The following is a 15,825-nucleotide window of genomic DNA, read 5'->3' as shown; positions in this document are numbered from 1 at the left end:
CTTGATGATGGCAAAAACGATAGGAAAAGGGTCACGGCTAGGTAAAGGACTTGCAAGCACATTTGTTTGTGAGAGGTTTGTGATAGGAAAAGCATGTTGCTAATCCAAGTTTTATTTTCATTATCTTGCATGCTCCCCACAGGAAGGCTTGATGAAAATACATTTAGGACAAAGACTTGTGTCTCTTTCAGCTGGACGTTATATAATTAATCCAAACTGTGGTGACTTTAAATGATAAACTTTTATTCTGAATATACTGTTTTTGCACAAGATTTAACACAACATTTTCTGGGATTATAAATATTTTTATAACAGTATTATACAAATTTTTACAAAATGTGTTTTATCAGGCTAGTTAATTTCCACAAAAGTGTCAAGAGAACATAATAAAGGGGAGAAAAGATCTTTTGTTCACAGAGCCAATTGGCCTTTCGCATGGATGCACACTGAGCGTTTCAATAAAAGTATCCTAAACGCACGATCCAACAATCATACAGCACAACAAAAAAGACAGCTTTGTCAGGCCACGCGGTAAACTCAACCGGCATCTATACAAGACAGTATCCCATTAGTCTCCGTGGAATTTCTTTGAGTTAATTTATGAACTAGAAGTAAGGTAGATGAAACTATTGGTAAGCGTTATCTGAGTCTTTGAAATTCTGGAATTTATTCAACACTCGATACTTATGTTGTATTGATTTGCTGTTTACAGAAAGGTACACGGAATATTAGCAATATTAACATTCGGCTAATGGGAAAACAACCAAGTTCTAGATAACGATGAGATATTTTCAGCTGTGGGCACGTGAACTCATTCTATTCTACACTTAAAAAAGTCACAATGTCCGTTTTGTTTCACAAGGTCAAGCTGTCTACCTCTAGATTTCTTAGTGTCAGCTAACAATCAATGGAATAGTTTAGAGTTTTAAATTAAGACATAGAATTTAAGCTTTGGTGGAGAGAAAGATTAAAATGAGATGTAAAATAGAAGAGAGCATCAAATAAGCAAGTAACACTTGGGTTGCAAAGGTCACTTAAAAGGGATACTGCCTATTTGAACCCAGTAAGGCCAGTTTTAAAGTTAATAAAAGGAATATTATAGGAAAACTTACAAATGGCAGCAACACTGTTTTGTTGTTTTTCCAAGTTAAGCAGTAACGCCTCAAGCATTAGAAACATGAAAAAAGATCATACTAAAATCTTATAGGCCCAGGACCTAGAAATCTCTTCAATCAAACTTGCTAACTATGTCATGTTAAAAACCTGTTACAAATATGGACCACGATTGGTGTTTGGCAGTAATGCTGGTTGTTCAAATGAAGAAAATATAAAGAAACCATTAATGCAAAAATCATTCCTGTTACTCAACACCAATGTAAGACTTATTTTGATTTTGTTCTAATGGCAAACTACATGAAACTGGATGAGTAGAGCCAAAATTAAATAAACCTAAGAGTCTAAAAGCTTTTTTTCTTGATCTCTTATATTGTTTAGTCTTTGAAAACCAGTATTTATAACAGGCTATTTAAGTTCTGGTCGACAATTAGAACTCACAGAAAAATCCTAAATTAAATACAACAGTGTGATGGAATGAGTGTTACTGTCTTTGAAAAAATGCTAAACTTATGAAGGCCAGTATTAGGCATAAGAACAATTTTTAGTCAGAAAGCACGTTCTTACCCAATTTATCACCATGTATGTGGGTCTCATAATATAGGTTTGTTTTATAACAACAAAAAAAAAGGCTCATAGCAAGACTCGTGCACGTAAATATATTTTGATGGCAAATGGAATCAATAGGACCCTGCCAAGAGATGCCAAGGTTAACTGTGATGGAGGCAACAATAATGCAGTTGATGAAAACATACTATTTCAGTGACATTAGCCATGAAAACATATTTAATAGATTTGAAGGATAATTTTAAGGTAGTTTGTTGTATGCTGGAAGCAATTCAGTTGTTTTAATGTGCATCATATATACACACGAACTAACATAATTTGATATTTTGATATCCCCTTCCCAACACTTTCATGACCTAAAATAGTCTAGCAAAAGTTAACAAGAAGTTTTAAATATTTAATTAACAAACAACATGATTTAAACATAGTGTTACTAGAGTGAGAAGTTCCGTATTTTTTTAAATCACTTTGGTGTTTTCTAAAATGTCAATACCAGTTACAAATGAGACTACAAAATCACAACAATGAGATAGAAATGGTAACTGATGTCAACTCCTAGAACAATAGCTGGCAAAGTGATTCCATTCCCGCCCCCCCCATTTATAAATAAAAAATAGTTTAAATAAGGAAATATACACAAATGGTACCTAGGGTATACTGGTGGTGAGAGGGAATGACAAATGTATGCAAAGCTAAAAACAAAACAAATGTCTTTTAAGCTATGCTAAAGACGTGGTTATGTCTTTGATATGCAGAGCATATTAAAGCATGCTGGATAATGTTAATAAGATTTTGACTTAAAAATGACATATAAGAAAATTTCCAGCATATACACACACCAGAATTTGGCATGTTCAAAATAAGAACAAATGCATCTTGCCATAAAAAATATCTGCACACTTCTAGCCTTCGGCAGAATTGCTCACTTTAACTAGAATTACACATTCATTGTTTTTACCCTTTCTTCAAACACTGTTGACTCTTGAAAATTATTTTGAAAAGCATAAATAATAATCTACCATATTACTCTATAATGAAATATCTGATTTACTATACTAATCATTTTCACCAATGAGGCTGTATAAAAACAATTTTGATTATTCACAATCAAGTATTCATGTGTATACGTACAGATTCAAGGTTTCCTATTTGTTCAGATTGTTATAAAACCCTCAGCAAACTGCATGGAAATTTTGGTCAAGTGATCATACCGCTTAAAATGGAGGGACAAAAGCAGCAGCAGCAGAAATGTTTGGATTTTATGTGCTACTATTCAAACGAACAAAGAGGAAACCTAGTATGAATCTTCATTGAGAACATATATGTACTCTTCAAAAAATAAATGTGTCAAATCTGATTTATGTACTTAAAATATCTGTACATAGGTTTTCAGGCAAAAGCACGAGTCTGTATAAAATCCATTAATTCCCATTTCACCATTTCCCTAACCCAATCATTAGGCATTGACATTGCACAGTATATTCAGAGTAATTGAACGACATTTGTAAAGATGACTTAAGTGCATTCCACTGCAAGGTTCAGAGTCTTACATAACAATAATGTCACTCAGTTAACTTTTCAAAGGACTATACTCTACAGTAAGAGAAAAACAAAAACCAAAAGTTAAAGTAGCAGCAGCATCATGCAAAATACCCTTGGTAACCAAAGTTCATTTATCACAAGAAAAAACGTTTTCCCCTCCCCCCAACAAGTTTCTCTTAGAGCTTTTTGAAATATCTGGCTAGCACTACATAACTTTACTGTGAACAAAAGAAACATTACATCGAAGCATTTATTAAGGGCTTACATTTATGAGGAAATAGGTAACATATTCAAATTGCACCTTCAAGCACCTTTAGTTTAATAGTTTCTTAGTTATTATTTTCAAACACCAATTCATTCTCTCAGCTAAACTTAATTGGTCATCATTTGTGTTATATTTTTGGCAGAGAAGCCATTCTTCATAAGGCATTTTATTTATGGCAAATTTTTTTTTGTAGAAAATTAGCCATTATTTCAACAGATTACACCAATCTCTCTGTTTTGTTTTGTTTTTTTTTCAATAACCATTACTCAAAGCAGGAAATAATTTTTAACAGAAGAATACGTGAAGGCAAAAATAACTCCATTTTTTCCTCTAGAGATTTTCTTGGTAAAAGAACGAGAATTGCAGCAGGTCAAAATTCCATGTCAAGGTCAAGACAATTTGTATGATTCATAAACAGTATGGGGAGCCCTTTTACATGTAATCACCAACAATGCAACGACAAACTCTCAAATCTTCCAATAGAGCATGTATAAAATTTTGCTTTGATGTTATACATAGATGATGCAGCATTCACACAAGTTCAAGGATCTGATACCCTGACATGCAGCCAGTGGGTGTCATATGAGTCTGCGCCTTACATTTATGCCATGGTATGGGCCCAGCTAGTTCTGCTGATTCCACAGTTGACCCTATTTTAACGCGACCAAGGGCTCATGTTTTGGCGGGGTCTGGAGTTTAATTATGCAGATTTAGTTTTAGAAGGTCACAACTGGCAGTGTCTGCTGCCAGATAAAAGCCAAAGTAGTACAAACTGGACGCCAATGATGGACCACAGGGAGGGATTCAATCCAGAAACACCACCACAGTCAGTATAATCCTCCTGTTGGAAAGAAAAGGAAAAAGAAAAATCCTGAGGAAATACTCAGTATGAATCTTTGGGAGCACCCACGTATAGTCCACTTCTGAACTCACCTTACAAAAGTGCTTTAGTTTGAATCTGAATAAATTACATTACCCTAAACTTTATAGTTCAACGTTCTGAATAAAGCAATTTCTCTAGTACTGTTTCAAGAATGCCTTACATTTTGAGTTGCAGATTCTGATGATTAAGAAAGAAAACACATTAACAAAAAACGCTGTTTAGAGTAATATACTAGTTGCAAAAAAAAAAAAAAAGGACAAAAAACAAAACAAAACAAAAACTTCCATAGTACTGGATATTCTTCTTATATATTCATGAACATAAGTAAAAATAAAATTTACTAGCAGATTTTATAATTCCCAAGAATTATGATTTTAGCAATGAGGCTCAATAAGGCAAAGTTTGGGACAGGTAAGATCAATTTAAGAAACACACTTCTCTATTTTCCATATCCCTTATATCCAATTTCAAAGGTGAACATACCATACTGCACAGGTAGCATCGGGACCTTCACCAAAATTAAAAATAATAATGTATTTGAACAACACCTGAAAGGACACTCTAAGAACATATTCAAAATAAAGAGCTAAGCTAGCAAGAGATGCTTGTCTAGTTTACAGAACCATGAAATACCAGCAATTGACATCTGCATGCCCCATGGTCTAGTGATGGCTCATGAAGTCATTAAGTTCCCTACTATTGGAAAAATTATCCTTTATTTTTTATTCCTAGGTTCTGTATTCTGTAACTTTTTCTACATCCTTAATTCCCTTTAATTATTGAATTTCATAAAAGATGATTAGGAGAGGGGTGCCTGGATGGTTCAGTCAGTTAAGCATCTGACTCTTGGTTTCAACTCAGGTCATGATCTCATGGTTGGTGGGAGCGAGACCCCCCTCCACAGCATGGAGCTTGCTTGGGATTCTCTTTGTCCCATTCTTTCTGCCATCCCCCGCATGCCTGCATTCTTTCTCCTCTCAAAATAAATAAATTAAAAAAAAAAGATGTTTAGGAAAGTAATTAGATATGATTTTTTTTTCTTACAGCCTTCACTATGCCAAGGTGCATCTTCCAATAATCAAAAGAATAGGCTATGTGAGTAAAGAACTGAGTAAAATGTTCAGAATAATTTCACAGAGACTCTGAGCTGGTTTGGCTTGTTTTCCTCACTAGGGTTTAATACAGTGCTCGCCACCCAATAAATAAAATTTCTATGAGTTGCATTTTCAGGCAGAATGCTTTTTCTGTTTGTTAAAGAGATGTCTAAAAGAAACAAAATATATTATGAAAAATTTATTTTTCATAATCAACTAAATATAAGGCAAAACATAAAATAATGATCAATTCTTGGTCCTCATTGTATTTGACTTGCCAGGAGCATTTGGCAATGTAGAATATTCTCCCCTTGCAATATTTTCTCATGTATATTTGCCTAACGCTTTTGGTTTCTTCCATACTTGTTGGGGGTTCATCTTGCTCTCTTTGGCTCAACATGCCTCTCTTCATGCTGTCTACGTGACAGACTTTTCCAGGGGTTCTTTTTATTTACACTTTCTTCCTAGGTAATGTAATCTGGTCCTATAGCTTTAAATTTCACACATCTGTTAATAACTTCTACTTTTATCCTTTTTAATAGGAAATGACTTTTGCTTTTTTGTGTTATCATTTTTTTCTTTAAAGTCTGAGTTTCAGTTTAAATGGACAAATAAAATTGTAAGATATTTCAAGTGTACATTTAGGTGATCCGATATACTTAGACATTGTGAAAAGATAACCCCTTCCCCCATTAAATAACATTTCCATTATCCACATATTTATCATTTTCCCCCTTTGGTGACAATATTTAATTTCACAGTGTTATCAATTGTAAGTCATCACATTTTATTAGATCCTCAGAGTATATTCATAGTATAGCTGAAAGTTTGTACCCTTTTACCAAACTCTCCCTGTCTCCCCTTAGGTACTGGCAATTACTTTTCTACTCTTTGTTTCTATGAATTTGATTAAAAAAAAATTTAACATTTATTTATTGTTGAGAGAGAGAGCGAGAGAGAGCATGAGCATGGGAGGGGCAGAGAGAGAGACACACAGAATCTGAAGCAGGCTCCAGGCTCCAAGCTGTCAGCCCAGAGCCCGACACGGGGTTCGAACTCATAAACCATGCGATCATGACCTGAGCCGAAGTCAAGACGCTCAACTGACTGAGCCACCCAGGTGCCCCTATGATTTGATTTTTTAAAAATAGAATCCATATGTAAGTAATGTCATGCGAATTTGTCTTTATCTAGTTTGTTTCATGTAGCATAATGCCCTCAAGGTCCAACCAGGTTGTCACAAATGGCTGGCTGTCCTATATATCTATCTATATAACACTTCTATATCCATTCATCTGTTGACGGACACTTAGGTTGTTTCTATATATTGGCTATTGAAAAAATGTCTCAGTCAACATAGGAGGGCTTATGACTTTTCCTGGAAAAAAAATTTTAATGTTTGCTTTTGAGAGAGAGTGCAAGTGGGGGAGGGGCAGAGAGTGAGAGAGACACAGATCTGAAGCAGGCTCCAAGCTGTCAGCACAGAGCCCAATGTGGGTCTAAACCCAGGAACTGTGAGATCATGACTTGAGCTGAAGTTGGATGCTTAACCGACTGAGCCACCCAGAGGTCCCTAGGTCTTTTCTAATTAGTGTTTTCATTTTCTTCAAGTGAATACTTAGAATTGTTGATTCATAGTTATATTTTTAATTTTTTGAGGAACCTCCATACCAGTTTTCATAGTGGTCCCTCACACAGGACTCCCATTTTCCACATCCTTGCCATAATGGTGATCTCTTGTCTTTTTGATAATAGCCATTCTAGCATGTGTGAGGTGATATCTCATTGAAGTTTAGATTTGCACGTATCTCCTAAGTGATGCTGAGCCTCTTTCACGTATAGACATAAGATGGATATACTGCAGGTTCAGTTCCAATTGTAGATATCGAAAAAAGTGAATATCTCAATAAAGCTACTCAAATGAATTTTTTGGTTTCCCAGTGCATATAAAAGTTATGTTTATACTATAGTGTAGTATCTTAGGTGTACAATAGCCTTGTGTCTAAAAAAGTACATACCTTAATTTTAAAAAATACTTTTGTGCTAAAAAATGCTAATCATCATCTGAGCTTTCAGGGAGTCATAGTTGCCGGGCTCCGGGGCGGCCGGCGCCCCGGTCAAGGGTCTTGCCACGATTGATGATGGCTGCTGACTGATGAGGGTGGTAGTTGCTGAATGGCTATTGCAATTTCTTAAAATAAGACAACAAAAAGTTTGCTGCATTGATGGATGCTTCCTTTCAAGAACAATTTCCCTACAGTCTGGGATGCTGTTTGGTAGTATTGTGCCCACAATAGAACTTCTTTCAAAATTAAAGTCAATCCTCTCAAATCCTGTTGATGCATGATCAACTAAGTTTACGTAGCATTCCAACTCCTCTGTTGTCATTTCAAAAATAGCCACAGAATCTTCACCAGGAGTACAACATTCTATTTCCAGAAACTACTTTGGTTCATCCATAAGAATTAAACCTTCATTCATTCAAGTTTTTAAAAAAATTTCTTTAAATTCAAGTTATTTACCATACAGTGTTGTCGTGGTTTCAGGTATAGAACACAGTGATTCATCACTTCCTTGTAACACACAGTGTTCATCCCAACAAGTGCCTTCTTTAATGCCCATCACCCATTTAGCACATTCCCCCAACCCCTGCCTCTCTCCAGCAACACTCAGTTTCTTCTCTGTATTTAAGAGTCTCTTATGGTTTGTCTCCCTGTCTGTTTTTGTCGTATTTTTCTCCCCTTCCCCTATGTTCATCTATTGTGTTTCTTAAATTCCACCTGAGTGAAATCATGATAGCTGTGTTTCTCTGACTTATTTCGCTAATCATAATATGCTCTAATTCCATCCACGTTATTGCAAATGGCAAGATTTCATTCTTTTTGTTCTCCAAGAAGTATTCCATTGTGTGTGTATGCATATATATGTGTGTGTGTGTATATGTATATATATGCCACATCTTCTCCATCCATTCAAGTTTTATCATGAGATTGCAGCAATTCAGTCACATCTTCAGCCTCCACTTGTAATTCTAATCTTCTTGTTGTCTCTACCCCATCTGCACTTACTTCCTCTAAGGCATTCTTGAACCACTCAAAGTTATCTATGAGGGTTCAAATCAACTTCTTCTAAACTCATGTTCATGTTGATATTTTGGCTTCTCCCTTGAATTGTGAATGTTCTTCATAACATCTAGAATGGTGAATCCTTTCCAGAAAGTTTTCAATAAAGTTTGCCCAGATCCATTAGAGGAGTATCTGTGACAGCTATAGGCTTACAAAATGTGTATTTCCTAAATAACAAGACTTGGACAAGTGGAAATTACTCCTTGATCCATGGGCTGCAAAATGATGTGTTAGCAGGCATGAACACAACATGTATCTCACTATACATCTCTGTCATAGCTCTTGCGTGACCAGGTGCATTCTCAGTAAGTAGTCACATTTTGAAAGGATTTTTTTCTCCTCAGTAGTAGGTCTCAACAGTGGACTTCAAATATTCAGTAAACCGTGTTGTAAACAGATGTGTTGTCATCCAAGCTTTGTTGTCCATGGATAGAGAACACAGGCAGAGTAAATCAAGCCTAATTCTTAAGAACCCTAGGATTTTCAGAAGGGTCAATGAACAGTGACTTCAACTTCAAGCCACCAGCTCATTAGCCCCTAACAAGAGATATGGTCTTGAAGATGAGATATGTTTGAAGATAGGCGTTGACTTCTCATCTGTAGCTATGAAGGATTTAGATGGCATCTTGTTTCAATAGAAGGCTATTTCTTCTACATTGAAAATCTCTCACGTAGCCATTTTCATTAATTACCTACTTAGATCTTCTGGATAGCTTGCTGTTTTACCTTATACTGTTATGTTATGGAGCTGGCTTCTTCACTTCAATCTCATGAACTAACCTCTGCTAGCTTCAAACTTTTCTTTGGCAGCTTCCTCCTCTCTCCCAGCTTTCACAGAAAGGAAGAAAATTAGGGCCTTGATGTGGATCTGGCTTCAGCTTAGGTAATGTTGTGGTTAGATTGATCTCCTATGCAGACCCCTAAAACTTTGCCTTTTTTTTTTTTTTTTAACCATTTGTGTGTTCACTGAAATAGCACTTTTACTTCTAATTTCCTTTAAGAACTTTTCCTTTACATCCACAGCTTGACCAAATGTTTTGCACAAGAGGCATGTGTTGGCCTTTGACATAGCTTCCTTGCTACCTTTTAAGGTAAGAGACATGTGACTCTTCCTTTCACTTGAACACTTAGTGACCAGTGTAGGGTTACTAAGTGGCCTCATTTCAAGATCATTTTGTCTCAGGAAATAGCAAAGCCCAAGGAGAGAAAAGGAGCTGGGGAAATGGCTGGTCGGTAGAGCTTTCTGAACACAAATAGCATTTCTTAAGTGTGTTGTCTTAAATGGGTGTGGTTTGTGGTGCCCCCAAACAATTAGAATGGTACTATCAAAGACACTGTGAAAACCGTATGTGACACAAAGACACCAGTGAGCAAATGTTGTTGGAAAATGGCACAAATACATTTGCTTGAAGCAAGGTTGCCACAAACCTTGAATTTGTTAAAAAAAAAAAATGCAGTATCTGTAAAGTGCAATAAAAGCAAAGCGCAGTAAAATAAAGTGTGCTTGGACCTGTTGCCCATTCATAGGAATTTGGGAAAAATTCTACTCAGATTCTCTGTCAGCTCTTTAATCAGATTTCTTTTGATATTATCCAACTTGATTTCTTTATACATTTGGGATACTGGTCGCTTATCAGATACATAATTTGCAAACAGTTCCTCCCATTTTGTGTATTGCCTTTCAAGTTTATTGGTTTCCTTTGCTGTGCAGAAACTTTTAATTTTGATGTAGTCCCATGTTGATTTTTTCTTTTCTTGCCTTTGCTGTTGGGATCAAATTAAAAAAAAAAAAAAAAAAGAAATAATTGTCAAAACCGATGTCAACAAGATTGCTTCCTAGGTTTTCTTCTGGGAGTTTTATGGTTTCAGGTCTTACATTCAAGTAGTTAATCCATTTTCAGTTGACATTTGTTGATAGTGTAAGATAGTGGTCCATTTTTATTCTTTTGTGTGTGGGCTTTCAGTTTTCCCAGTACTTTTTTTTTTTTTTTTTTTTTAGAGAGAGGGAGTGCGAACAGGGGAGAACTGCAGAGGGGGAACGAGAGAGAGTCTAAAGCAGACTTCATGCTTAGTGTGAAGCCCAATGCAGGGCTGGCTCCCATGAACCTGGGATAATGACCTGAACTGAGATCAGGAGTCAGATGCTCAACCTACTGAGCTACCCTGGTGCCCCATCAGCACTATGTAATGAAGAGACTGTTCTTTCCCATTATACATTCTTGGCTTCTTTGTCATAAGTTAATGGAACATACATATGTGGGTTTACTCCTGGGCTGTTTTGTTACATTGATCTGTGTGTCTGTGTGTGCCAGTACCACACTGTTTTGATTAATGTATTTGTATAATATAGTTTCATATCAAGAAGTGTGATGTCTCCAGCTTTGTTCTTCTTTCTCAAGGTTGCTTTGCCTGTTATGGTTTTGTGGTTTCATACATATGTTAGAATCATTTGTTGTATTTCAGTGAAAAATGTCATTGAAATTCTGATAGGAATTTCAATGAATCTGTAGATTGCTTTGTATGGTATGTACATTTTAACAATACTCTTTTTTTTAATTTTTTAAAATATTTATTTATTTTTGAGACAGAAACAGAGCATGAGTGGGAGAGGGGCAGAGAGAGGGAGTTACAGAAACTGAAGCAGGCTCCAGGCTCTGAGCTGTCAGCACAGAGCCTGACGTGGGGCTTGAACCCACCAACAGTGAGATCATGACCTGAGCCAAAGTCAGATGCCCAACTGACTGACCCACCCAGGCGACCCCATTTTAACAATATTCTAATTCATGAGAACTAGTATCTTTCCCTTTATTTTTCAAGTTCTTTTATGTTATAGTTTTTAGTGTTTACCCCCTTGGTTAAATTTACTAAGTATTTGATTTTTTGGCAGAATTATAAATGAAATTATTTTAACAACTTCTGTTAGTGTATAAAATAGAACTCATTTTTTACATTTTTTTAATCTTGAAATTTTACTAAATTTATTTGAATAAGTGGATTTCTTAGGGTTTTCTATACACAATATCATACCATCTGCAAATAGAGATAATTTTTTCTTTTGCAGTTTGGATGCCTATTATTTTTCTTGCGTATTTCCTCTGCCTAGAACTTACAGTACTACGTTAAAGAAAGTGGCAAGAATGGGCATCCTTGTCTTATTCATGGCATTAGAGGAGAAGCTGTTAGTTTCTGGTGCTTGGCTGTTAGCTTCTTCTAATTTTACCATTGTGGATGATAGCTGTGAGCTTTTATTTTGTTGAAGTACAGATCATATATACCAACTTTGTTAAGGGTTTTTAATCACAGCGGATGTTAAATTTTGCAAGTGCTTTGTCTGCATTTATTGAGATCACACGATTTTCTTTTCCCCTTCACTTTATTAATATGGTTCACACTGGTTCATTTGTGAATGTGAAACTGTCCTTGCATCCCAGTTAATCATGGTATATGGTTTTGTGTTGTTGGATTCAGCTTGCTAACATTTTCTTGAGGATTTTTGCATCTAGGTTCTTCAAAGCTACTAGCCTGTAACTTTCTATTCTTGCAGTGTTCTTGTCTGGTTTTGGTATTATGGTAAGGCTGGCTTTGTGAAATGAGCTTGAAAGTGTTCCCTCTTGCTATATTTTTGGAAGAGTTTGAGAGGGATTGGTATTAATTCTTCCTTGAATGTTTGGTTCAACTCACCAGTGAAGCCATCTGGTCTTTGGCTTCTGATTGTTGGGAGGTTTTTGATAGCTGATTCGATCTGCTTACTAGTAATGGATATGTTCAGATTTTCTGTTTCTTCATGAATCACTCTTGATAGGCTCCATATTTTTTAAGAATTTATCAATTTCTTCTAGAGTTCCCAATTTTTGCCATGTATTGTTTATATAGTAGTTTCTTATCATCTTCTATATTTTGTGATAACAATTTTAATGTCTTTTTCTCATTCCTAGTTTTATTTTAATCCTCTTTTCCTTGGTAAGTCTAACTAAAATTTTGTTTTTCTTTTAAAAAAAAAACAGTTCTTAATTGCAATGTATTGTATTGTCTTTTTGGTTTCTATTTCACTTATTTCTGCCATGATTTTTGTTATTTCCTACCTCCTAGCATTAGGCTTCATTTGCTATTAATCCTTGAGGTGTAAATTTATTTAAGATGTTTGTCTATTCTTAATATAGGTGTTTATCACTATAAACTTTCCTCTTAGAACTGCTTTGCTGCTTGCCAATAGTTTTGGTTCAGTGTATTTCCATCGTCATTTGTCTCATTTGTGTGTGTGTGTGTGTGTGTGTGTGTGTGTGTGTGTGTAATTTCCCTTAGGATTTCTTCTTTGACCCATGACTATTGAGTGGCGTATTGTTTAATCTCCACATATTTGTGAATTGTCCAGTTTTCTTTATATTGTTGAGATCTAGTTTGATACAACTGTGGCCAGAGAAGATGTTTGCTAGGATTTTAATCTTCTCAAATTTATTAAGGCTTTTTTGGTGACTTAACATATGTTCTATCCTGGAAGATGTTCCATGTTCATTTCAGAACAAAGTGTAGAATGCTGCTTTTGGATAGAATGTTCTGTAAGTGTCACTTAAATCCATGTGATCTAATGGGTTATTTAATTCCAGTGTTTGCTTATTCATTTTCTGCCTGGATGATCTATCCATTGATGAAAGTGGGCGACTGAAGTCTCCTGTTTAGTATTATTACTATTACTATATTGCTGCCTACTTCTCCTGTTAGGTCTGTTAATATTTGCCATACTATCTTTAAGCCCCTTTATATCAGGTGCATAAATATTTCTAAATGTTATATCCATTTTTGACTGAACCCTTTATCAATATATAATGATTATGTCTCTTAGTACAGTTTTTGTCTTGAGGTCTTTTGTGTCCAGGTATAGCTACCCCAGCTTTCTTTTGATTTCCATTTGCATGGAATATATTTTTCTATCCATTTACTTTCACATACTTTAAGGTGTGTGTCCTTAAAGATGAAGTGTGCGGTTTTGATTTGTTTTCCCTAATGACTAGTAATGTTGAACATCTTTTCATGTAGCTGTTGGCCATTTTGATGTCATCTTTGAAAACACATCTATTTAGTTTCCTGCCCATTTTTTGTTTTTTTTTTTTTAATTTTTTAAGCCTATACATGGCTTGCATTTTTTCCCCCATTCTGTAGGTTGCCTTTTCATTTGGTTGTTTCTTTGTGGAGAAGCATTCAAAGTTACCATAGTCCCATTTGTTGATTTCTGCTTTGGTTTTTTGTGCTTTTGGTATTGTATCCAAAAATCATTGACAGGACCAATGTCAAGGAACTTCTTTACTACTTTGTCTTCTAGGATGTTTTTTAGTATCAGGTCTTATATTAAAGTCTTTGATCTTTTCTGAGTTAATTTTTGTGAGTGGTATAAGATAGGGGTCCAGTTTCATTGCCCTGCATGTGTTCACTTTTCCCAGCACCATTTGTTGGTGACTATCCTTTCCCCATGGGGTGTTCTTGGCTTTTGTGATGAATATTAGTTGACCATACACATGTAAGGGTTTCCTTCTGGGCTCTCTTCTGTTCCACTAGGCTATGTGTCTATTTTTGTGCCAGTACTATACTGTTTTGATTACTATAGGTTTATAGTATAATCTAAAATCCAGAAATCTGATACCTGCAGCTTTTTTCTTTTTCCTCAGGACTATTACGGTATTTTGAGTGTTTTGTGGGTCCATATGAATTTTAGAATTATTTTTTTCTATTGCTGTGAATGCTGTTGGCATTTTGATGGGGGCTACATTGAATCCATAGCTGTCTTTGGGTGGTACGGACATTTTACAATATTAATATCTATTTATGCTTGTGTTCTTTCTTTCAGCAAAGTCTTGTAGTTTTCACTGTGCAGCTCTTTCACTTCCTGGAAGTTACTCCTAAATACTTTGGTTTGGAAGCTGTTGTGAATGGGACAGTTCATTTCTTTTTCTGATGTTTTATTATTAGTGTATAGAAATGCAACTGATACTTGTATGTTGATTTTGTATCCTGCAACTTTACTGAAATTATGGATTGCTGCCAACAGTCTTTTGAGGGAGTCTTTGGGTTTTTCTGTACACAGAACCATCTTTTCCGTCAATACTGGCAGCTTTACTTCTTCCTTCCCTATTTGGACCCCTGTTATTTCTTTGTCTCACCTAAAATTCGAGCTAGGGCTTCCACACTATGTTGAATGAGAGCAGTGCTCATCTCTGATCTGAGAGTTAAAGCTCCACATTTTCTTCCACTGAGTATAATGTTAGCTGTGTGTTTGTCATGTGTGGCCTTTATTAGGTTGAAGTATGTTCCTCCATACCCCATCTGACCAAGGTTTTTATCATGAAATCATGTATTTTGTCATAGGGTTTTTTTTAAATCTATGTCATTTTTATCTCTTATGTTATTACTGTGATTTATTACATTCAGTTCTTTGACTTTTTTGTACTTTTTAATATTTTCTCTTTATTGAAGTTCTCATTTAGCTTTTGCATTTTCCTCCTGACTTTGGTGAGCATCTTTATGACCATTATTTTGAACTCCATTAGGGCTGTTGGTGGAGTTTTATCTTGTTGTTTTTAAAAGTTTTCTGTTTTTGGGGCGCCTGGGTGGCGCAGTCGGTTAAGCGTCCGACTTCAACCAGGTCACGATCTCGCGGTCCGTGAGTTCGAGCCCCGCGTCGGGCTCTGGGCTGATGGCTCAGAGCCTGGAGCCTGTTTCCGATTCTGTGTCTCCCTCTCTCTCTGCCCCTCGCCCGTTCATGGTCTGTCTCTCTCTGTCCCAAAAATAAATAAACGTTGAAAAAAAAAATTAAAAAAAAAATAAATAAATAAAAGTTTTCTGTTTTTCTGTATCTTCATTTTCCTGGACTCTGTGTTGGTTTCTGTGCATTTGAAAAAACACACCACGATTCACAGGCTTGAAGTGGCTCCCAATAAGTGGGGGGTGTGCCTTTAACTGTCTGTGTCCCATAGGGGATGATCTCATTCAGCACCTGGATGCAGGCTGATTGGAGGCAGAACCCTGAGGCAATAGTTTTTGAGGTATGTAAATAGACCCACCCCTTTTAGGGTATGACTAAGAGAAGAACATTTTAGTTGGCCTTCACTGTGCCAAACCCTGGGGGAATTTAAGTTAAGAACTGTGTATTTGCCACTGTCCCCCAATACCCAAGAAGATCAGCTCTACTGGCCACCATGGCCAAGTGATAAAGGGAGGTGTTTTTTGGGCAGCAGTCTTAAAAGC

At 36.0% G+C, this 15,825-nt stretch overlaps 1 protein-coding gene across 8 annotated transcripts in view; it reads right to left on the bottom strand.

The window, feature by feature from the left end:
* Positions 1-222: 222 nt before the first annotated feature.
* CACNA2D1 (calcium voltage-gated channel auxiliary subunit alpha2delta 1) overlaps positions 223-15,825 on the bottom strand; it is a 495,580-nt gene continuing 479,977 nt past the window's right edge. For all 8 annotated transcript variants that reach the window (XM_040472796.1, XM_040472797.1, XM_040472798.1 and 5 more), the window contains one exon: positions 223-4,328. In XM_040472796.1, coding sequence (XP_040328730.1) covers positions 4,212-4,328 — 117 coding nt within the window. In that variant the 3' untranslated portion in view covers positions 223-4,211. The remainder of the gene's footprint in view (positions 4,329-15,825) is intronic.

The sequence above is a fragment of the Herpailurus yagouaroundi genome, unplaced genomic scaffold (genome assembly GCF_014898765.1).
Source record: "Herpailurus yagouaroundi ecotype Mexico unplaced genomic scaffold, PumYag 100, whole genome shotgun sequence".
In the NCBI taxonomy this organism is placed as follows: Eukaryota; Metazoa; Chordata; class Mammalia; order Carnivora; family Felidae; genus Herpailurus; species Herpailurus yagouaroundi.
This window is presented reverse-complemented; position numbering and strand designations above follow the sequence as displayed.